The sequence below is a fragment of the Cuculus canorus genome, chromosome 15, assembly GCF_017976375.1.
Source record: "Cuculus canorus isolate bCucCan1 chromosome 15, bCucCan1.pri, whole genome shotgun sequence".
Lineage (NCBI taxonomy): Eukaryota > Metazoa > Chordata > Aves > Cuculiformes > Cuculidae > Cuculus > Cuculus canorus.
In genome coordinates this window covers 1,354,756-1,379,234 of record NC_071415.1, presented here as the reverse complement: position 1 = coordinate 1,379,234, position 24,479 = coordinate 1,354,756, and the positions used below count along the sequence as shown (strand labels likewise).

The 24,479-nt window shown below is 45.1% G+C and overlaps 1 protein-coding gene across 3 annotated transcripts in view; it reads left to right on the top strand.

The window, feature by feature from the left end:
- The first annotated feature begins 5,314 nt into the window (after nt 1–5,314).
- The window catches only part of CLUAP1 (clusterin associated protein 1), a 61,561-nt gene continuing 42,396 nt past the window's right edge, over nt 5,315–24,479 (top strand). For all 3 annotated transcript variants that reach the window (XM_054081027.1, XM_054081026.1, XM_009570980.2), the window contains exons 1-5: nt 5,315–5,438; nt 6,305–6,416; nt 8,262–8,346; nt 13,007–13,186; nt 14,560–14,655. In XM_054081027.1, the coding sequence (XP_053937002.1) occupies nt 5,417–5,438; nt 6,305–6,416; nt 8,262–8,346; nt 13,007–13,186; nt 14,560–14,655 (495 nt within the window). In that variant the 5' untranslated portion in view covers nt 5,315–5,416. The remainder of the gene's footprint in view (nt 5,439–6,304; nt 6,417–8,261; nt 8,347–13,006; nt 13,187–14,559; nt 14,656–24,479) is intronic.

Sequence of the window (24,479 nt, the reverse complement as noted above, 5' to 3'; positions counted from 1 at the left end):
AAAACGCTGGCTGACGGCCAGGAGGCTCTGACCACGAGATCGATAATGCTGCTTTAGATGGAAGGAGTGTTTGATGAACACAGCAAGGAAAGGGATCTCAACCTGCAAATCACTGTGATTTATTTTGCTGGTCCCAAAATAGCAATAATGGAATGGAGCAGCAAAAATCATATATGGAGGTTGTAGGGGTCAGCTCCACAAATGGAGGGGGAAGGTCTACCAGGAGCCTTGTGTTCAGTTTTGGAGTCCTCAGCACAGGAAGGACATGGAGCTGTTGGAGTGAGTCCAGAGGAGGCCATGGACGTGATCCGAGGGCTGGAGCACCTCCTGTACAAGGACAGGCTGAGAGAGTTGGGGTTGTTCAACCTGGAGAAGAGATGGCTATGGGGAGACCTTAGAGCAGCTTCCAGCAGTGAAAGGGGCTCCAGGAAAGCTGAGGAGGGGCTCTGGATCAGGGAGTGCAGGGATAGGATGAGGGAGAAGAGTTTTCAGCTGGAAGAGGGGAGATTGAGAGGAGATATTGGGGAGAAATGTTTTGCTGTGAGGGTGGGGAGGCCCTGGCCCAGGTTGCCCAGAGCAGTGGTGGCTGCCCCATCCCTGGAGGGGTTCCAGGCCAGGTTGGATGGGGCTTGGAGCCCCTGATCCAGTGGGAGGTGTCCCTGCCCATGGCAGGGGGTGGGACTGGATGGGCTTTGAGGTCCCTTCCAACCCAAACCATTCCATGATTCTATGTGACCAAATTGTTCTTTCTCCCCCAAAAGGGAGAAGAGTTCCTTCCCCTTCCCAGCAGAGGAGACTGTTGAGGTGCAACAAGGTCTGACAATGCTTGCAGTGGGATGCTTTCTTCTTCCCATATCTCTTTGACGGCAGATCTCCTCTCCTGCCTTGATGTGGCCATGGAGGCTCTCCCAGCACACAGAGAGTCTGTGCACGATAAACTCGGGCGCTGGGTTTGCTAAATGGGGAGCAGACACAGACATCGGGCTGTCTGACAGGATATTTGAATGATGGACTATTTAAAATCAGATTGTGTGAACCGCATTTGAAGCACCCACAGGGACCTGACGGTGCGTAGCCCGGATCGATGATGTCCAGCTGCCCCGCTCACTGTTTTCTCAGTGAAATCTTTGATCAATGGATGCTCATGAGCCAAAGGATGACTCTACTTCAGTGGTGTGTTTGGGGCCGGCCGAGAGCCACGAAGTGGGGCTAAAAGGTGTCAGCAGAGTCCTGAAAGCAGAGTGGAGGCAGTAAACGGGATGAGATCATGCCAACAGCCTTGGATATGGAAGAGTTCACTTGGTCCTGCTTGTTAGCCCTGAAGTGATTTGAGGGGGCCCAAAATTCACATGTATAACGTCTGAAACAGGCAGAGGAGGGTGTTATTTTCCATGAGGTGCTGGTTCTGTTACACCCAAATGCATTTCAGAGCAAAGCTGTTCACCGCAGGGGCTGCTAATTCCAACTCAGGCTGCAAAGTGGGGTCACCACCTTCTGCCTGAGTGGCACTGAGTGCCTCTGGATGCTCGGATGGGGTTTGCCACCGCCAGCTGGGTTCCTCCTACACCTCTACCAAGCCCCCAGCAGCAGTTGTGTGTTTCTACAGCTCCGACAAAATTCAATTTCATCTAAACGAAATGAGACTTTTGGATGAAGACCAGGCACTGCAGATGTGAGGTGAAGATATTACCATCTGCATTCAGAAGCCTGCAATGTCATCTAATTGCTCGCCCATCGCCACAGGAAACTGTGCCAAAAATCGAGACTTTCTTTCCTTTCCAATAAAATTTTCAGAGTTTATAATGATGAAGTAGGGGAGAAAAAACATCCATAAAAAGTGTGACCTGGACTGTGGAATGGGAAGCTATTTCCATAGGTGAGAGTTCAGGTGTCTAAGGAGTAAGTAGAGAAATGTATAGCTTTTTTTTTCCTTTAACTGTGGGTTATTCAAGATGGGAAGGCAGCCGGGAGAAATGTTTGGCCATTGTGGATACAGTGTGAGCGCCTTCCGTGGATCTATGGTTGCAAATTACTTCACCTTGGGCCTCTATTTGATGATTTTTATGGTCTCTTCCAACCCAAAACCATTCTATGATGATTTAATTCAAAGCTACGCCCAGTCCACCTCCAGCAGCACATTTGTGCTGCCAAATATGAATATTTATATATTAATGATGTTTCTATAAAGGGAAGAACTGAGGTAAACAGTACACGGAGCATTTATCTCATTTATTTTACATCTTCATTTTTTCCTCACACGTCCATCCCACCTGCCAGCTAACGTAACACAGCAGCAGAACAGGGGAACGATTCATTCCTTCTGTGCCCAGTTCCCAAGTTATTGGGTGGCTGATGCACTCCTGAGCTAGTGAATTACATAGGGTTTGCCATCTCGTGGCTTTCTGGCATAAGAAACTCAGCCTCTAATCATGTCTCCTATTTTCTAATGCAACTATTTAATTTCAATATTTATTCTTTCTAGGATGTATTGTTCAGCAAGGTCAAGGGCAAGGTCCTGCACCTGGGTCAGGGCAATCCCAAGCACAGGCTGGGTGGAGAATGGATTGGGAGCAGCCCTGAAGACAAGGACTGTGGTGAAGGTGGAGAAGCTCAACATGAACCAGTAATGTGTGCTCCCGGTCCAGAAACCAACCGTGTCCTGGGCTGCATCCAAAGCAGTGGGACCAGCAGGGCCAGGGAGGGGATTCTGTCCCTCTGCTCCGCTCTGGTGAGACCTCACTTGGAGCCCTGTGTCCAGTTCTGGAGTCCTCAGCACAGGAAGGACATAGAGCTGTTGGAGCGAGTGCAGAGGAGGCCACGGAGATGATCTGAGGGCTGGAGAACCTCCCATATGAGGACAGGCTGAGAGAGTTGGGGTTGTTCAGCCTGGAGAAGAGAAGGCTCCAGGGAGATCTTAGAGCTTCTTCCAGTACTGAAAGGGGCTCCAGGAAAGCTGGGGAGGGGCTCTGGATCAGGGAGTGCAGGGACAGGACAAGGGGAGTGGTTTTCAGCCGAAAAAGGGGAGATTGAGATGAGATCTTGGGAAGATGTGTTGTGCTCTGGGGGTGGTGAGGCCCTGGCCCAGGTTGCCCAGAGCAGTGGTGGCTGCCCCATCCCTGGAGGGGTTCAAGGCCAGGTTGGATGGGGCTTGGAGCCCCTGATCCAGTGGGAGGTGTTCCTGCCTGTGATGATGGGCTGGGATTGGATGATTTGAGGTTCCTTCAAATTCAAACCATTCTGACTCTATGCTGTTTCCATGCTTTTGACCACTTTTTCGGTCATAGGTAGGGTACTGCTCAACGTAGAGGCTGCGTGTGCATCTCATATATGTTTGGGCAGCAAGAACTGGAGAAGGACTGCTCTGCAAAATGTTCAGAGAGATGCATAGATCAGCCTGATATCTAGCTTATTTTCAGCTCATTCCATCCTGTGATATTGATGGCTCTGTCATGAAGAGCCGCAGCCTCTCTGTCCAGTGCATTGTGGTCAGAGTTCCTGCTCCTTTAGGACATCTGAAACCACAAAATGTTAGCAGAGAAGTTGTCGTACTGTTCTAAATTGATGCATCAACACAGAAACTGCTGTTGGCAAGGTCTGCAGAGGCAAACTCAGGACACAGAGAGCCTTGGAAGGCTCAGTCAGTGAGAGTGTTGGCTGCTGTGGGGACCCTGTGGGTGTCTCTGGGGTTGGACCATAATCGTGCAGGTGAATATTTGCTCATTGCAGGGTCCAGCTCTGCTGCTGGGCAGCCATGGATGGTCAGGGCTGCTCCGGAGACTACATTTGCGCTTCAGCGAGTGCTCCATAGCCGTGAAACCCCGAGTGTACATCAGAAACGGGTGATCTTTGAGAAGGTATTCATGCTAGCCCTCCTGCTTGTCCTCTGCTCGCTGTCAAGCACCCAGGCTGAGCTGTGAGTCCTTGGGGAGAGCAAACTCCTCAGCCCAATGGGTGGAAGGCAGATGTGTGGACTCTGACAGGACCAAGAGCTGGGCACCCAGGCCCATGGTTTCTTTATCCACCCAAGCGAGGTGTGAATATGGATTTTCCTATCCTTGGTGACTGTGGTGCCATCCTGTGAGGGGTGTGGACTTCTCCAACCACAGCCACAGCTTGACATGTACACGTATGGATGGGTCTACACTGAAAATTACTGGTGAGGGCTCTTGGCAGTCTCTCTCCACTGCCAGAATAATAGAGGAATGACAGAGGAAACAGCCTCAGGTTTTGCCACAGGAGGTTTAGGTTGGATATTAGGAACAAATTCTGTACTGACAGAGTGGTGAAGCATTAGCAGAGGTTGCCCAGGGCAATGGTGGAGTCTCAGTCCCTGGTGGCATTCAGAAAATTCAGAGGTGGCCCTCTTTTCAGATGTAAATAAATGTTTATTTTCACTGCTTCTGTCTGCTCTGAGGGAGGAAAACAGCTCTTGGGCTGCAGTTAGAGGGGTGAGAAACAGATACCCAGAGCCCCCAGCTTGAGGGAGCACCGTGTTCCCCACCTCTGGATTGCATTATGGGTTACAAGGAACAGAGCCGAGATGGAGAAGGGGATGGAGGCCAGGGGTTATGGGGAGCAGAAACAGCGATTGTTTGGTATGGAGGAGGCTGAGGGAAGACCTCATGGATCTCTGCAGCTCCCAGAAAGGAGGTTGGTGTGAGGTGGGTGCTGGGCTCTCCCTCCGAGTGACAAGGGAAAGGATGAGAGGGAATGAACTCAAGTTTAGCCAGGGGAGGTTTAGACCGGATATCAGGAAAAATTCCTTCACTGACAGAGTGGTGAAGCCCTGGCAGGGGCTGCCCAGGGCAGTGGGGGAGCCCCCATCCCTGGAGGGGTTCAAAAAGCATGTAGAACTGGCACTTGGGGACATGGTTTAGCAGTCTCGGTTGGAGTTGGGCTGATGGTTGGACTGGATGAGCTGAGAAGTCTTTCTCGCCCTCAGTGACCCCACGACTGGGGCTCAGCAGAGCTCCTGTCCAAGCTGTGTGACCTGTGCTGAACACACGTGTCCAATTCTTTAGTCACCTCCATTTGCAGAGCTCCTGCCCAGGTGGTGCAGAGCAGTGAGGAGTTCTGGGGTCCCCGAGAGGGGCTGCCCCAGCCTTGCCCAGCACCACCCATGGCTCACAGGGCACCCCCAGAGCCCTGCCAGGCACCACCCATGGCCCTGCCCAGCACCACCCATGGCTCACAGGGCACCCCCATAGCCCTGCCCAGCACCACCCATGGCTCGCAGGGCCCCCATAGCCCTACCCAGCACCACTCATAGGTCGTAGGGCCCCCCCCATAACCCTGCCCAGCACCACCCGGTTCGCGTTCCACGAGGTTTGGCCGCAGCGCCGCGCCGTAGCGGCGGTTGCCATGGAGACGCGCGGCGCGGCCTAGCGCGTGGTGGAGGCGCGCTGGCGCTCCAGCGATGTCGTTCCGGGACCTGAGGAGTGAGGAGAGGCGGGATGGGAGGCGGCAGCCCCGGGTCTGGGAGGGTCCCCCCCCGGGGAGGGTTTTCACCCCGTGCCTTTGGGCTCTGCCCGGGGTCTGGGAGGGTCCCCCGAGGGTCCCCCCCCGTGCCTTTAGGCTGTGCCCGGGGTCCTACGGGGGGCGGCGGGGGCTGAGCTGCTCCTGGGACAAGAAAAGGATACCGAGAATGGCGGGAAATGAACTGTGAGACTCGTTCCATAGAATCATAGAATCACCAGGTTGGAAGAGACCTCTTGGGTCATTGAGTCCACCCATTCCTATCTGCCACTGAACCATGTCTCTGAGCACCTCGTCTACCCGTCTTTTTAATACCCTTCCCCAGCTCCGTTCCCTTCTCCAGGCACACTCCAGCCCCTCAAGGTCTTTCTTGGAGTGAAGGGCCCAAAACTGTACCAGGATTCGAGGTGCGGCCTCACCAATGCTGATACGATAGCTGTGATTTTTACTTAATCCACACAGGATGTTTTTAAACAATGCTTTTAACACCTACCGGTAAATGGACAAGAGGAAAGAGCCTCAAGTTGCACCAGGGAAGGTTTAGATTGGATATCAGCAAAAATTTCTTCACTGAAAGGGTTGTTGGGCACTGGCAGAGGCTGCCCAGGACATTGGTGGAGTTCCCATCTATAAAGGGATTTAAAAGACAGGCAGGTAAGGTGCTCAGGGATCTGGTTTATCAGCGGACAGGGACGGTTGAACTCGATGGTCTCAAAGGTCTTTTTTCCAGCTAAATTCTAAATTAGCAGCATGCTGTGGGAACCAGAGTTCTTTGTGGTGTCTGTGCTGGGTGTGTAAGAAAGGAACCCTGCTCTTGCTTTTTTTCCAGATTTTACTGAGATGATGAGGGCCCTGGGGTACCCTCGGCTCATTTCCATCGAGAATTTCCACACCCCAAACTTCATGCTGGTTTCCGAAGTGCTCCTCTGGCTGGTGAAAAGGTTGGTGATGAGGCTAGTGGGTGTTGGGCTGATGCTGGTATATGGTGTGTGTATACATACAGAACGATGGACGTAACATAGGGATATTGAGTCACTCTTTGAGAGCTGCTCTTCTAAATATCAGCTAGAAAATGTGGTAGTTATATTTACAGGTTTTATTTTATTTGTACAACTGAAAAGAGATGTGTTTTCATAGAAGAAGTAGAGAACACAATGAAGTAGAGAACACAATAACTCGGTCCTGGTAGAGATTGCACCCAGAGGGTAGGCGCACTTGCTCAAAAGCAGCTGTGCCTCTCTCACGTGTTCTTTGAACTCCATTACCACTCTGCCTGTATCTGACCTCATGCTCCTAAGACAGAACTTATCCAGACACAGCCAGTTCTTACCTTGTTGCTACCATTGTTATCAGTTCAACCAGGTATTGTTGAGCATCCCTACCACATTTAAAATAATAACCAAGTTTTTTAAGCTACTTAGAAGGTAGACAATTACTATTGAAAATATGACTGTGACCCATTTGCCTGATTGCTAGTTTTTTGCCTGGATTCGTAAGTAGTATTTATTAAGTTTAATTAGCAAGCTGTTAGAAAGTTGCTGAATACCATTGCAGTGGTAATAAAATAGAGAAATATTTACAGTCATTCAAGTTTACTTGGATTGAATTGGATTACTTGAATTGGATTACGTGGATTGTACCTAAGTATTCTTTAAAATACTGCTGTGACACTGAGGTTCTGAATTAGTGGTTGTTTTCAACTCATAAAAGCATAAATCAGTGTCTCCCTGCTAGGATGTACCAGTAAAAGAACAGAGCAGCTGAAAGAAAACAGAGATGTTGTTTACAAAATTTGTTTCTCTGATGAACCTGAACACTTTTAAAAGCTTAAACTTCTGTGTTGTAATATTGCTGGGAATCCTGTGCCTAATGGCGAGGAGCACTTTCAGATCGAATTGCAGCTCGGCGCTGGCACCCTGTCCTTCTACGGGTCAGTGGCACTCAACACAAACAGATGGCTTTTCCCACTTCTTTAAAGCAGAGAGGCTGCTTTGCAGGTGCTGTGCTCATGATTTCAAATGTGATTGAAAGCAAAGATGCTCTTTTTGCCTGTCTGAATGCTGAAAACCTCAAAGCCCTTTATGAGATTGGAAATTCCCTTCCCCGGTTCCTGCATGTTGACTTCTAGAAGTTTCTTAATTTCATTTCACTGTTGTTTTTTAAAGCATTTCACTACCTTCAATTTGCTTTTTCCTAAGTTTCATTTACTTTGGAAAGTAATATGTTTGAAACAATGTCTGAGCCTGAACTGTCCTTGTGTATTTTGAGAGTGTGGAAAAGTCTACTAGCATTGGAAAAGATGAAGGAGCTGTTTTGTTACTGCCAACAGGAGTAACCTGGTGCCAGTCATTTTAATGGACCACCAGAAAGGCTGGGAGTGGTAACTCTGTCGTATACCTGGTGTTTTAAATTGTGAAGGCACTCATGATTGAGTTTATTTTGATTTACATGCACAGCTTGTGAATTAGGTAGTAAATCACTTCCAAAGACTTGATTGAGCCAGCTGCATTCTTCTCCTCTGCGACATGGACTGAAAAGATCTGTTCAAGACCCCACAGTGACAATTCCTGCTGGAGGAGCATCTGGGGTTTCACAGCTCCTGCAGTTCATGCCCAAACCCACTGTATGCATTCCAGCGTGCTCCACTGGCTGCAGTAGGAGCAAGAGGTTTATTTTCTGGTCTCAGACATGCTTGGTTTTTTTGAATTTTGCCTCACAAATGAACGAGTCTCTTTAGTATCGTGCATATGTTTCTCGTAAGAACCTACACATGCTTCTTGCCACAGGTATGAACCCCAGACTGATATTCCTGCCGATGTGGAGACAGAGCAGGACCGGGTTTTCTTCATTAAGGCAGTGGCTCAGTTCATGGTAAGTTGGCCTGAGAAGTTGCGCTGAAGCACATTGGAATTCTGGTTCCATGTTAGTATTAATGCTTTCTTGCTTAACCCCTTGCAATGCGTGGCTGAGTATGTGTTGTATTCTTGTGCTGTTCTATTCTCCCTGAACAGGCCAGGGTGGGCTGTTACTAAAATTGTGTAGAGTTATGTACATCTCTCTGTGGAACTGGAATCGAAACGTCTAACACCAAAACAACCTTCATCCTTATCACTTTATATTTATAAGAAGGCCGTAGCGTGAGATACAGCTGTAGAAATGAAATTTTTTGAAGCCATTTAAATATGTTCAGGAAAGATCCCATCATATTTATTGTGAACTTCGGATGCTTGATTCATTTGCATGCTTGAATGGTCATCACTTCTGATGTTTTCATTACAATACAGCATCACATGTTGGTATTCTGATTTATGAGCCCTCTCACTTACTTGGCTGAGCCATATTTTCCTCAGATCGAATCTTTTTATCACATCATGAATGAATATACTTGAATTGCGTGATCAACTTTCTTAGTCTTATGGAATAAAATAACATTGTCCTTTGTATCATTGTTGTTACTTTGATGCAGTACAAGCACTTGCTGTTACAAGGTGCTTACATAACACTCTTAATCAGGTGGAAAAACTCAATGGGGCTCCAGTACCTGAAGGGGCTACAAGAAAGCTGGGGAGGGACTGTTCACAAAGGCTTATAGTGACAGGACTGGGGGCAATGGGTATAAACTGGGGAGGGGCAGATTTAGACTGGACATCAGGAGGAATTTTGTCATGATGAGAGTGGTGAGGCCCTGGAACAGGTTGCCCAGGGAGGTTGTGGCTGCCCCATCCCTGGAGGTGTTCAAGGCCAGATTGGATGGACTTTTGGCAGCCTGATCCAGTGGGAGGTGTCCCTGCCTATGGCAGGGAAGTTGGAACTGGATGATCTTTAAGGTCCCTTCCAACCCAAACTATGCTATGATTCTAGGTGGATCTGGAAGTGAGGGAATCCTCTATGGTAATACCAAAGATTAATTTCTTATAATACTTTTTTGAATTTTTAGAATGTATTAAAATGATGTGGTAATCCAGCCAGCTTTTCCTTTCTGATTTGTGGTGATGTCCACCATAAAGTTCCTTAATTCTTAATTTTGCCATGTTGAGAGTGTGTTACCAGAACGCATTTCTGAGCCCCAGAGCATCATCAAATGTGGTGAACAGATAGGTTTTGTTTGGAGGGCTGTCCCTGCTCCAAATGGAGTGTGTTTTAAAAGGATGAGTATTGAAGCAGGAATAATGTTACACATACTTTTTCCATTTTATGGCTGATTTCATGTAAAAAAAACCCAAGGGTTTTAAAGAATTACGTAATATGATTCAGAAAAGGAAATGAGTGGAAGCTTCTTTAAACACCCTGTACTCAATTAATATTACAAGATAATACAGGGATTATTGTAGGTTTTCAGCATTTCCAGAGTGAGAAAAGCTTGTAGACATTTCCTTAATAATTGTCTCCCTATGGAATCCACAGGTGCCTTCTCCAGGAGCCAATAGCTTCACGCATCCGTGGCTAAACGTGAGATCTGATGGAGGCAGATTTGTCTTAGAAGAGAATATCAGGGTAGATTAATCATAATGGAATGTAGTAAGAGTATTGCTCTCCTTTACTCAACAAGGATTGAAGATGTGTTAATTTTTCACAGAAATCATGCGTTGCTTTGTGTTACTGGTAGTTTGAGAACTTAGCAAATGTCTCCTTTTTGACCCAAAAGCTTCCAAAATGTCAGCAGGATTGTCTTAGGTGTTTTTCTAATCATTTGCCCACCTGATACTGCGCTTGTCTGTGTGGCTCAACACCTGGCTCCTACTCTAGATCCTACACCTGGATCCAAATTTGAGGCGGAGAACGGCAAAAAGCCTCTGATGAGTTTATTCTCATACAAATGCATTTATGAAAACATACTCTAGCAAAGCAAAGTTCCAGACATTTTGCAAAAGATGAAGTATTTGTTTTTTTAAAAGATGATGGGAGAAGCAGTTTCTGTGAGGTCTGCTAAAATCTTCCTGAGTGCTTTGCAGGAAGTATCACGTGCTGGCCTCTTCAATAACAAGCGACAGGGTGAAAGGAAATGGCCTCAAGTTACTCCAGGGGAGGTTTAGGGTTGGATATTAGGCAAAATGTCTTCACTGACAGAGCGGTGAAGCGCTGGCAGTGGCTGCCCAGGATGGTGGTGGAGTCTCCATCTCTAGAGGAGTTAAAAAACTGTATAGATGTGGCTCTTGGGGACACAGTTTAGCAGGCGCAGTGGGTTTGGGCTGACAGTTGGAGTGGATGAGCTTAGAGGTCTTTTCCAACCTTAATGATTCTATGATTCTATAATTCAATTCCCATTTCCAGCTGTGGAGATTTTGAGCCGCTGCTTCATTACCCAGGAGACTGTCTTAAATATTAAATAAGACCAGGAGATTGAGCAATCCCCATCCTTCCTATCAAGAATGTGCTGTTGTACGGGAAAAAGGCAGGCTAGGACCGTGAGAGTGCAGCTGAATGGCTGGAGTGTGCTCAGCCAGGAGTTCTGGTTCTTCCCTGGGCTGGTTTTGCATTTCCATCACACCGTCAAAATTTGGCTCTATGATAATAATAAAGCAGATTTTAAAGTAAAGCAAACTTTCTGCCTTTTGATGCCATTCTTGCAATGTATTTGTATTTCTCTTTCTCTGCGTTGTAACGATCTAATCTTTAGAACAGATGGAGGAGATTTTTGATGATACTTTAAAACTATTTAGGCTTGTTATAATATAGGTGACTGTCTGAAGCTTTCCAAACATGAAGATACCTTCTTGAGTAAGCAGTGCCATTATGCCAATCTGAAAAATATAGGTATTTGTCTGTGTATTTTTTCTTCTTTTTAAGTAGTCTTTGACTGAAAAAACATTTTTTTTTTCCTTCTACTAGACATTGATTTTTCCCTTTTGGACTTGAACAGAACTGAAATTGGAATTCCTGTCTATAACAACACCCTTTGTGATGTGGTGTGTTAGTCTTCTTTGTGCAGGAGATGTTTAATGGATTCTGTCAATTTAAGGCACACTTCTCTTAAAATTTAGTACCTACTCTTTTCCTTGTATGATTATTTTGTTAGATTCCTTCTACTGAAGGGAAGGAAGGAGAACACATCCCGCTTCCCGCTTTCTATATTTGCTCCTTTGAGGTCACACTGGCCAAAATTTTCAAAAGTGATTAGGTTTTTTGTTCCCTAAGTTTTGTATGCCCCGACTCGAGTGGTACGGCATCAGTAATGTGTTCTGGAGGTTTTGACTTCACTTTTTCGCTGAGTTCCTGTGAGCTGGAAGCAGGTACAGAGGCAGTTTCCTCTGCTGGGTTGAGATTTTGGGACGAGAGAAGCAAGAGGTAAACATTTCCTGGAAATGGAAGTCTGTTTGCAAGTCACAAAGTTTGACAAGATGCCTACGGAGAAACATGACCAAACTACTGGTGATGGGGTTTGTTTCCTTTGTTCTTTGGAAAGCTGGAGCTAAATCCATGGTTTGAGACGTGGTCCTTTCTCTCTTTAGCTTCACAGGACATTCTCCCACAGTCAGTTGTGCAGCGAAGCTCTGTGCCGAGCAGGCAAAGCTTGTATCAACCACCATAACGTTTGAGTCTTTCCCCAGACTGAAGGTCTGGCGCTGTCAGAACCCAAGCAGGGTGTAAATTGCTTATGGTAGCACTGCAGTGTCCAGGCTGTGCAGTACCACAAGTGAATCATAGATTCTTTCTGCCATGCAGTATTCCGGAAGGAAAAATATTTCAGCAGAAGTTTCACCTTTAAAAGATACTGCAAAGAAGATGTTATTTGGATGCTTAGTTTTTTTATTCATAACTAGTTATCAGTTTTTGTTTGCTTGCCTGGTTAGTGCTGCCATCTGGAAACCTGCCTCAAAGTTTTACCTGAACTTTGGCGTTGGCTCCTTGTGGCTCATTGTTTGTACTATCACCTTCTCAGAAATTTCAAGCAGTCCGTTCTGTGGCAGATATATCACCCCTATTGTGCTCTTTTCCCCCCTTTATTTTGAAGTATAAGAAGATACTATTATATTTTTTAATTGTTTTTCCTTACTGGTCTGTTGGTACTTTTGAGAGATGGAAGACAAGGGAATAAAGTCACTAATATCATCACAGGGAAAAAATTGAGAGAAACAATAAAACATTCTGAAGGTACTGCTGGAAGAAAAGACGATTAAATTAGGATAATTGATCTTATTCTTGTAACTCATTAAGGGTGAAATATACCTCTCTCCGGCTTCATCACAAGACCCGGGAAGCACTTACATTCCACTTAAACTTAATTTGAATTTAAGTGGTGCACAGGGTTTTTGCTGATCTTCATACAAGGAAGAATTAATGGATAGTTTGAGTTTTTTCATTCTAGCAATTATCTGCAAATGTTCTGACATGTGGAAAGTGCACATGCATCAGAAACATTTCTTCTAGAAACATCTTTAATATGATGAGGTAAATTGTGTTTCCAAACTGGAAGTTTTAGTTCTGAAAAGCAAAGCATGGTGCCCCTGAAAAGAACTTCTGAGCAAAGTGGAAAGAGGTAACTAAGAGTTGGTTCGTTGTGACACAATTAATTCATTCTTTCTTCCCAAAGGCCACCAAAGCTCACATAAAGCTCAACACCAAGAAGCTTTACCAGGCAGATGGCTACGCAGTGAAGGAACTGCTCAAGATCACCTCTGTGCTTTATAGTGCCATGAATGACAAGGGAGTGGAACGTGCGGACATGAGTGAGGAAGACAGCAGCAAGTTCAAGTTTGATCTTGGCTCAAAAGTAAGGGAAGGTTGTGCTTCTCTTTCAGGCAGGGGGGTTGTGTTAACTTATGAAAAACAAATCCTTTTTCTATCTGAAAGTTCAGTAGAGAATGTTCTCACAAGGGAGCAGGCATGGTTTTAACTCCTATTTTCTGTAGCTGAGGTTGTGTGCTATGACTTTTTTCAGTCTCTGTGGATTCTCAACTAGAAGCACAGTAGAAGGCAACAAGGGCACAAAACTGGTCATCTTTGTTTTGGCCTGATGTTGAAATCACAGAAATATTGGAGTAGGCCACAATAAAGACTGTTTTCTATCTGTTAACCTTGATACATCAAGAGGAGTTTGGAACATAGCGACTGAAATTTGGTTTGAGGCCATATGCTTTGAAGGAAAGGAGGATCTTCTTGTTATCCTGACAGACATCAAAAATGTTCAAGCCCTTAAAATAAATCCCATCTCTAGATATTAAAAAATCAAAACTTTGTTAAATAAGAGGATTTCCTGTTACTGCTCTTTGTTAATTTTAGCACCTCTTCTCTAATCTGATGTTTTTAGTCCTTGAAGTTTTTATAGCTATACTGTGTCATGCCTGCTTGTTAGGCAATAATAATGCCATTCTTCAAGAAATGGCAGGACCACAGGCAGTTCTTCCTCTCCACAAGTCTAATGTGCCTCTCTGAAGAAAGCACCCAAAGAAATAATGAAAAAACACTTGTAGATGATCAATATTCACTACTTACACAATGTGCAAGATACGTACCTTTTGGCATATATACATTTTAGTTTTACATATGAAAAAGGTGATGTTTCCATTTGCCCTGAGCAGCGCATGAACCAAGAACAGGCTGAGTCACAGTTTTGAGGAGGTTTTTTGTTGGCCTAAAGTGGCTGGGGGTTCACCAGTGTAAATGGGTGCTGGTGCCTTCTCCCAAGTGACAGGCGATAGGATGAGAGGAAATGGCCTCGAGTTGCACCAGGGGAGATTCAGCTTAGACACAGGAAATATTCCTTCACGGAAGGGGTTCTTGGGCACTGGTAGAGGCTGTCCAGGGCAGTGTTAAGTCCCCATCCCTGATGGAATTTAAAAGATGGGCAAATAAGGTGCTGAGGGATCTGGTTCAGTAGTGGACAGTTACAGTTGGACTCAATCTCAAAGGTCTTTTCCAACCAAACAAGCCTATGATTCTGTGATTCTAATATGGACCGTTTTAAAGCCAGGAGACAGGTTTGCTCTGATGCCAGTGAACAACTTCAATACTATGGCAGGGTTTTGGCCACAGAGCTGACCTCCTGTGCAATTGTAACATCAAAATGGGAAAAATCTGTTGTGGATTTTCTTTGTGATGTGGAGGATTCCCTTCTGCTATTCAGTGCTGTTGCTGTGCTTCCAGATTGCTGATGTGAAGGCAGCTAGACAGCTCGCTTCCGAAATCACCTCCAAAGGAGCCACTCTGTACGACTTACTTGGCAAAGAGGTTGAACTAAGGGTAAGTACACTCTGGAGAGTGTGTAGGAGCTTGTGTTTACTGGGTGCTGCAAAAGAAAAGGGTGGAAAAAGTACCAGTAGTCTGTCTGAATGGCTGCATCTAAAATGGTTATTCTCTGAGGTGAAGGAATGGGTCTGAACGTTTGTTTCCTTCCTGCTTGTATTAATACCTGAATTGCAGCAGGCCTGAGAGAGCAGTTTGGCATTTTCTCTTTAGCAGAAAACTGAAATACTCTCTCTGGAACTATTTGGAAATATTAACTTTATACTTACATTTTAGTGGTGGGGATAGATATATTCTAAAGATAAATGATTAATGCCGTTAGTTTTCCAAGTACAAGGCTCATTATTTCTGTTACAGTAATTGAAGGCCTTACAAGCCTTCAGGGTACGCATTATTCAGCTTAGTGGTACAATCACAAGCCGTTGCATGAAGTCACAGAAGCATCCTGAAACACTGCTAATAAGTCTTTCAATTATTTTCTTAAATACATTACTCTGCAGTGCTGGCACTTATTCATTTTCTGAAAGCAGACATTTAAACAAGGGAAACCCTGAATGTTCTCGTGCTGTGCTGGTTTTGGTTTGCAAATCTTCAGGTTTGCGATATCTGAGCTGTAGGAAGCGCACCCTGTAATAACAGAAGATGGTGTGCCTTCATGATTAATGCTCCCAGATCCTTGTTTGATGGAGTACAAGTGTTTGCAAGCGTAGGTGATGTATAGGGAAGATTATCTGTGGAACACTGCCTTTCTGCTAGACTCGTAAGTCAGTGTGGCATGCTGCAGTGGGAAAGGCATTAATGTTTCTAAAGGGAGAGAGGAGTGATAAGCTGGTTCAATTCAGCATACAAACAGTCACAAAACTGTTAATCGGCCACTTCGTTGCTTAATTTCTTGACGTTGAAATAGTTTTCACAAAATTACCGTCTAACATGTTAATATTAGCTTTGGAGCATTAAACCCTTTTTCTGTGGACAGCATCTCAAAGAACTCCATTCAAAGGTGAAATATAGGTCAGTGTAAGGCAGGATTTTTTTAAAAGTACGCAAGCATTGGTTTGAAATTGGACATTGTTTAATCACTTTAAATCAAGGCTTTTAGGAGTCTGCCTGACTCTAGAACTGGGTCCTAGAAAAAGGACTTCTACAAATGTGGTTTGCTGAGAGCATGACATGGAAAATCAAGAGAGAAGTGCTTCAGTGAAGCCACTTATCACGGGATCCAGTAAGAAATCTTCAATGGAAGGCTGTTTAAAGGTGCATTTTCTGAAAGGGTGGTGTTTCCTATATATAGTAGTGAGTGCATATTTCTCCTGTTGTAACAACTGAGCGCACAGCATGGGGCTATCTAATCCCTTATAGGTACACAGTTTGTGTTTTGGAAAAGGGTTTGACAGATTGAACTTCTCATGTAGGGAAAGATGACCTTTGTTTCTGTCTCATTAGCTCTGAGTTTATATCCTAAGAGCACAAGGTGACACTATGACAGCGCAGTGAGAACCTCCAGAGAACAGCAGAAAGGACTGTCGTGCTCTGTCCCTTATGATCTGTGACTGATTCCAGCCTTCCTCAGTGATTTATGAAACCTGAAGAACCCATTTTTGGCTGCTGTGTTAAATGCCAGTTCTGATACATGGACGTGTGACAAGTTTGAGACTTGAGCCGGTAGCAAAGCACATAGGTTTTAGGTTAAAAACTGCGAGGTTGCAGAGGGGAGGGAGAGCTCATGAGATGATCCAAGAAATACTTCAGCACAGAGTAAAGCAGTAATGACTTTCAAGATCAGTTGTTATCAGTTGAGGATGGATGCTCCTGAGTTATCGTACACTGAACATCTGAAATCCAAAAGGAAAAATTCATGGCTATTTCTGACACCTCGGTGATGCTAACTGCCTCTGAGTGCCTGCCAGTTTGCATCTGCCACAGGTCCTGTGGGCACATTAGCAGGATCCTGTCAAGAAGCTGCCTTGCTTGGGCTTGCTGAGTTATTAGTTTAGTCAGAAAACGAAGCAAAAAAAATCTGACATAAAACTGCCTTGGTGCTGGTGATAGGCACAGATTTCTGACCCTCTCGAGGTCACTTTCATTTCATTTACCTCTTAATTAGCTCTAAGCCATGTAAAGCTGAAGAAAGATCATAGAATCATGGATTGGTTTGGGTTGGAAGGAACCTCCAAGCCCATCCAGTTCCACCCCCTGCCGTGGGCAGGGACACCTCCCACTGGATCAGGCTGCCCAAGGCCCCATCCAACCTGGCCTGGAACACCTCCAGGGATGGGGCAGCCACCACTGCTCTGGGTAACCTGGGCCAGGGCCTCCCCACCCTCACAGCAAAACATTTCTTCCCAAGATCTCATCTCAATCTCCACTCTTGCAGCTGAAAACCATTCCCCTCTTCCTTTCCCTGCACTGCCTGATTAAGAGCCCCTCCCCAGCTTTGCTGGAGCCCCTTTCAGTAATGGGAGGATCTATAAGGTCTCTCTGCAGTCTTCTCTTCTCCAGGCTGAAACCCAATTCTCTCAGCCTTTCCTTGTACAGGAGATACTTTGTCTTCGTGGCCTCCTCTGGACTCACTCCAGCAGTTCCATGTCTTTCCTGTGCTGAGGACTCCAGAAGTGAACGCAAGGTTCCAGATGGGCTCTCACCACAGTGGAGCAGAGGAGCAGAATCCCCTCCTTCACCCTGCTGGTCACAAAATGAAAATAATATTTTATTTGTATGTACTTAGCTTGCGCTGAAGACAGACAACACAATGAGGTTTGTTTTCTGATGCTCCTCTTGGCATTTACTCCATCTATGACCTTGAACAAACTGTTTATTCCCCAAGTAGCCTCTTGTGTCAGTAAAGTGATTTCTGTAATTTTGCAGATTAAAGCTTTTAACAGCCAGATAAATTGTTGCCCAGTCCATGGAGGTTAAATCTCTAAGTAAGTAGAGGGCAGTGCTCCGAGTGTTACTGTTATGTGAGCACACAGTCTGAGCTTATTCCAAAACTGATGGAAGCCATTGAAAATTTCTTTACTGACTTCAGTTTGTGAAATGCATTAAACTGTTAGGAGAGCCAAAGGCGCTTAGGTCCAGCTGTGGTGCTGAGGCGGCATTAGTTACAACTAAAAGAGTTGCCACTGAGGACGTTTACTTTGGATCTCTTAATTTGCGGCATTTTGACTAAAGCACCCTTCCACCTGGCCTCCCCACACTCACGCTGTTGTAGCCTGCCGCCTGCTCTTCTCATGGAGAGGTAGATCTGATTTGAAGGACGCCTGCATTAGTCAGTACTCCCTGAAAGTTAACTACGAGCAATTGTATTTGTTACACTGGAAACATTTTCCATCTGCCAAATGTTCATTCTGAGTGCCAGGTACTGCCTGCGGGAGGCTGATAAACTCATTTCTCTCATTTCCTGTGCTTTGGTTAAAAGTTGCCACACATACAATTTCTCTTGGAAATTTGTGACTTGGGATTACCAGAACTCTGGAAAATTACCTGGTTTGCCTCAATTTTTTTGAACTATTCTGCTTCAACGCAAACCCCTAAACTCTCAGGTTGAGAGAATTGGGGTTGTTCAGCCTGGAGAAGAGAAGGCTCTGAGGAGAACTTACAGCAACCTTCCAGTACCTGAGGGGGCTCGAAGAAAGCTGGGGAGGGGCTGTTTACAAAGGCTTGTGGTGATAGGACGAGGGGGAATGGGTATAAACTGGAGAGGGACAGATTTAGACTGGACTCAAGTAGGAATTTCTTCACCATGAGATTGGGGAGGCCCTGGAACAGGTTGTCCAGAGCAGCGGCGGCTGCCCCATCCCTGGAGGTGTTCAAGGCCAGGTTGAATGGGGCTCGAAGACACCTGATCCAGTGGGAGATGTCCTTGCCCATGGCAGGGGATGGGACTGGATGGGCTTTAAGGTTCCTTCTTTCCAACACAAACTCTTCTGCAATTCTATGATTCTTTCAGTTCCGAGGAAGAAAGCAGTGAAAATTAAACGTTGTGATGTAAGGTACAGTTGAATCAATACTGCCATGTACTTCAGGTTGCTTTAACCATAACCGTGGTTATATGCTATGTGGATATAACATTTTTGAGCGTGTTTCATATAAAAAATGATTTTGTAGTGAGCTCCCCAGGAGCATTTACCTTGGACGCACAGCTATGAATCAACGGATGGCTCATTTCTCCTTGCCATTTGGGGCCAGTTGTGTCAGCGCATTGGTGACTTTGTCAGCTAGTTGGAATATCTGAATTCTTGTAGCTCAGTTGTTGGCTGTTTTTAAAAACCATTCTGGCTTGACTGGGAAGAAAATCACATTTAAAACAGTGTTTGTGTATTGCAGCATTTATCAAAACCTGCAGGAAGCTCCACTTAATTAGGTAAATCAGAAATGCTGCCTTCTGAATATCCGGTGAGGTTTCAACTCTTCATTATTCTAACCTTCCCTTATGAGGCACAGAGTGTGTGTCTCAAAACCATGTTAAAATTTTAATTGCATAAGAGGGAAATGTGGGGGCTTAAAAATGACAGTGTTTTTAGCTATTTTTAGCTGTTTAAAATGCTCTTTTTTCTGCCCAAAGTGAGCCACTTGGTATTTCTGTCACTGGAATACAACGGTTGACTCCACTTACTGCTGGGTAAGCTTTGCTGGAATGGAAACCGGATTTGTGTTGTGATGTTTCCTGAAGTCAGAGGCCTGATATGAATTGAAAGTTCAAGCTGTTGGTTTGGGTGGCATTGCTGCATACACAGTGCCTGCTTCTACCTTTGCTGCAACATTGCATCATGACTTTGTCTATATCTGAGGTCGGAGAGATGTTCCTTTTTGTTGCTTTTTTTCTTAAGAAAATCTAACCCTTCCTGAAGTTTTCTTATCTGTTATCTGTAAGGGAAGGGAATTCTATTTCTGATTTTATTACAGAAGAATGTGGATAAAAGGAGAAACTGAAAAGATTTTTTTGCCTACATGGGTGTCTCACCTTTTTCATGACCCTGTTGGTTTTCCCTTTTAAAAACAAAAAGCCAGGTCCCACCTGTCTGTTCTGCCCCAAGACATTTTTGCCAGTTTGTATTAGGTAATTCACTCACAAATGTAGCTTTTGCTCTGCTAGAAGAGATATGTTCCTTGTCATCTGACTAGACTCTGTAAGAGACCTCAGAAACCACTTCCTTGTTGAGGATACCTTGTAGTCTTGTGGACTAATCCAAGCTTTACCAATGCAGCATGCCATGAAATGATTCATTAAATAAATTAAAAGTGAAGGGCTTAAGGATATAGGAAGACTGCAGGAAGCACATGTTGGGGTTTGTGAGCTGAGGGTGATTCAGTCGAATCAGCTCTTGAACCAGAAGCCCAGTGGAGCTTCTGGGGGGACATGTAGGGAAGGAACAGAGCAGTTTAACTGTGTCTACTGGAAGGGTTTGCAGTTCCTGTTTGTGCCTCAGCAGTCTGCACGCCAGCGTTTGTAAGGGGTTTCTTCTGTCACAAAGTGAATGTTCAAATTGCTTCTTATCTTGCTAGGCAGGCCTTTGATTTTTTTTGGTCTGCAGAAAAATTATGCTTTCCAGTTGGCTTTCTGTCTCAGATCTTCTTGCGGCATGTGTTTTACACATCAAGATAGCTGGAGGTTTCAGACACTGCCTTTGATTGAGGGCTTTGCATTGCTGAGCAGGGAGATGTCTCTGCAAATTCCCTTTGTGGACTGCCGAGATGAGCATACGAGAAAGCAGCGCAGCTTTATGGCAGCCTGGAAGCAGGAAAATTCTCAGCTAGCTTGAGCTTTAATCTCTTGAGGAAAATGGGCTGTTAGGATGAATCAGATTTCTTCAGAAGCTGTGGATTGTTTTTAATGTCCCTTTCTGCTTACGTGTAACAGTGCCTAATGACCTGTTCCCTACATTGACCAAATGTGATTGCAGTGTGTTTTAGCGAACTCCCTGCATAATAAACTCTCCCAAAGGAGAGTTTTGTTGCCTGCATAGACAGCAGTAGTTGCAAACCCCATGTTTGCAGAGAGTATGCGATGTAAAATGCTTCCTGCGCTCAGACTGAAGGCAACAGACAGTGACAGTGAGGAGGTAACTTTTGTTTCCATCAGGTTTAGGAACTCTTGAGAAAGGATTTAACCTGTGGTCAAAAAACATTTGGTGCAAAGACCAGTCCATCGGCAAAAAGCTTTAGTTTCTGGTCCTTATGACAAAAAAAGTTGTTTAGAAACCTCTGCTAGGTTTGTCATGAGTGACCTGCGTGTTGGTCATGCTGAATTACATGGCTTGGCTCCTTGCTGCCATTCAGAAGACAGGTGCATCTATTTATCCATACATCAAGCATGCAGGAAGGTGCTTTATCAGGTTTTGATGCATAATGGTGGAAAAAAATACCAGCTGAAAATGCTTCACTGGGCATATTTACTGAGTGGGTTTTGCAACAAAGCAGTTACAGTTTTGTAACCAGGTATAAAGCTCCCATGGTAAAATCCTCAGTGAGGAAAGTGGTGGGGCGAATTTACAGAGATGGTAGCATCCTCCTGCCCCTAAGTTTTGTGACTAGTAAATGCTTTTGCCTCTCTGCATGGTGACATTACTGTGCGGCAAGGCAGTGTGGGAATTTAGGGCGGACTCAGTATTCCATGTTAGCGCTGTGACACCCAGAGAGGCAGGAGTGTCAGCAGGGGTGAAGCGTACACACCCGTGTACGCATTGGTGTGCTTTGTCCAGTTCTGGAATTGCCAACATTAGAAGAATATGGAAATGTTGGAATGAGTCCAGAGGAGGCCACAAAGGTGATCTGAGGCCTGTAGCACCTCTGCTATGAGGACAGACTGAGAGAGTTGGGGTTGTTCAGCCTGGAGAAGAAAAAGCTCCGGGGAGACCTTAGAGCAGCTTCCAGTACTGGAAGGGGCTCTGGGAAAGCTGGAAAGAGGCTCTTTATCAGGGAGTGCAGGGATAGGACAAGGGGGAATGGCTTTAAATTGTAAGAGAGGAGATCTAGATTAGACATTAGGAAGAAATTATTGATGATGAGGGAGATGAGGCCCTGGCCCAGGCTGCCCAGGGAAGCTGTGGCTGCCCCATCCCTGGAGGGGTTCAAGGCCAGGTTGGTTGGGGCTTTGAGCCCCTGATCCAGTTGGAGGTGTCCCTGCCCATGGCAGGGGGTGGAACTGGATGGTCTTTAAGGTCCCTTCCAACCCAAACCATGATGTGATTCTGTGATTTGCTTGGCAAGGCAATGCAAAGCAGCAAGCACATTCAGAATTTGCACCTTAGTTCACTTTGCAGGAACTTCCACATGTAGAGGAGTGCCAGCATCACTGCTGCTACCTCGTGCCTCTTGTGTACCTTCATGTGTTTTCTTTAACAACTGTCAGCTTCAGTTCATTAACAATAATTTTACACTTGGCTTCCTTGATTTTTAATTAGCATTTATCATGTAAAACTACAGCCAGAGAGCTCTTGGACACTTTGAACAAGAAGCACAGGTAAGTGGTAAATAATCAGCTTGTTCATGAATTCCGAGTTCCTCTCTGGTTTCGCCTGTGTTTGTTTTGTCAGGTTGGAATTCCCAGGCCTAGCCCTAAATCACTCTGCTTCCCACCTCCTCTGCTGTGATAGGCTTTTCTATATTTTTCACCTCTCCAGAGATCTCTATTTTTAGTAGTGACCTTAAAGGAAACCTCTTGAATATTAAAATGTGTATTTGGATTAGTGCACCTAATTGCAAAGAGTACATTGCTTTAAAAGAAAATGAATGAGGCTGTATTTTTCAGCTTGGTTTCGTGTGTATGTTTTTTATGAGCACAAGGAGTTGTGAGCACAGTGAGTGCAATGAAATACTCAGGGTTTGGACAAATTTAGAAAATTGGGTTTGCCTTTACCTGTGCAGCCTATTTGTATCCGTGGATTTAAGCACAAACATGAGCCTTTGTGTAAATCCAGTCTTTAAAAATCTCGGTTGTCATGTTATAGCATATTTTCTTATTGGCTAAGAGTTAACAGTGAGGGTGGCTTGGGCTGGAGGAAAAAGATGCTTTGTTCGCTCCTGTGGGGAGTAAGAGAGTCAAAGTGGTTGTGTTGAATTAATTTTCTTTAATATGCTACTGACTTAACAATGTTTGAATGGACCAACTCTGGTCAATTTAAAGGAAATGCTTTTTCTAACATCTTTAGTCTTTATGGGGTGTTTATTTTACCCTGACCCAGCACGCGCTGCAGTGACCTGGGCTGGTGCGGAGGGAGAGGGGGGTTGCCCAGCTATGGAAAGTCAGTTGGTAAGGGAGTTTATAATTAAGAACTAAGGTCCTCGCTTTTTGTTTGGTCCCTTTTGGAAGCAGGAAGGAAAATAATTTCCTTCCCTCTATTTTGTTTTATTGCATTTGCCCTGTACTAGAGACCTGGATGTTGCTGTCGGAAGAGCCGGGTGCAGCTGGGCAGGGCAAGGTCTTCACCAGGCCGAGGCTGGCTCCCGGGCAAACTCCTTGGAAGTAAACATGCGATTTGTTGAGCTTGTGAAATGTTTAATGTTCTCAGAATTGCTATGGAGCTCCATTACTCTTGTCTGGTCTTCTTCCAAAAGGGTCTACATGTGGAGCTACTCAGGAATATGTATTGTGCAGACTCTTTTTGTCTTGTTTTCATCCAAATTAACTTTCCACTGCTTAGAGCTTGTGTTTCTGTGTGGGCAGGGGAATGTTCGCAAGCACTTGAGGCAGTATAAGTGATCGCTGCCACCAACAGTTGTGGCTTCTGCCACTATCGCCAACATAATATTTCTTGTACTTCTTTTCTAGTGCCAGGGAAAAAAGCCTTCATGCAGCATGTGGCAGCTCACTCAGGGAACTGATCCAGCAGAGGAATAAGCTCAGCACAAAAAGCTGCTTTTTTTTGGCTGGATGAGCTCCCTGGTTGCTTTCACCATGGAACTCCCTGAAGTAGAGCTGCTGAGGAGGGAGCTTGACTGTCTGTGCTAGTACCTAGTGCAACCTGGAGTGTCTGGTGTGGTAACTTAGAAAAGTAATTGTGTCTGCTTCCAGAGTTCATCCTGTAGTAGGCTAGGTACAGCCTGTATGGTGCATATGAAGCACTTTTAGGTTCTTAGACAGGTGTTCTGTAGAGCAATGCTATTCCCATCTTTATCCACTTGTTACCAAATGGATTGCCAACATAAGATGATTCTAAAGATACTTAGCTGCAACAAAATATCCAACGTATTCATATAAAAACCAGGTCAGTATTGTAAGACATCCTACGGACATGGATGCTGAACACCCCAAAGCCCACCTGTCCCCTAAACTGCTGAGGGTGGAAGAGGTTTTTTAATCTTTTGGGATTTAAACAAGGATAGGTGGGGTCTTTTTGGGGAGTGTTGACCACTTGGTTATGAGCACTGGAAAACTTGTGCATCTGCACCATTTGACTTTTATAGGAGGCATCTACTGACTGTCCCAGCTGCCTGGCAGGGTTAGGATTGTTCATATTGCTTGTTGCTCCACAATTCTTGTGAGGCTGTGCCCATCTACCTGCGCTGTTGTTTTCATGGGTAGTGTTGTGAAGATAATGAAATCTGCCATGCTGCGTTGCATACCTTGCTCAAGATGTGAGAACCAGGGCAGTGTTCAAAAACCTGCGTTCAGGAACATGTGCAGTTCAGACAGGAGCACTTATCTTGTTTTGAAAAGATGCCTTAATTGCTCAGTGTTAATCTCAGCCTCACTAAACAGACTTTTTCATCATCTCCTGTTCTTTACATCAGCTGAGTCTTGGTGAAGAGAAACTAAATTCTACCCCATTTATTATGCAGAGAATTGTATCATTGTTGCTTGGCCACACTCTATTCTGCAT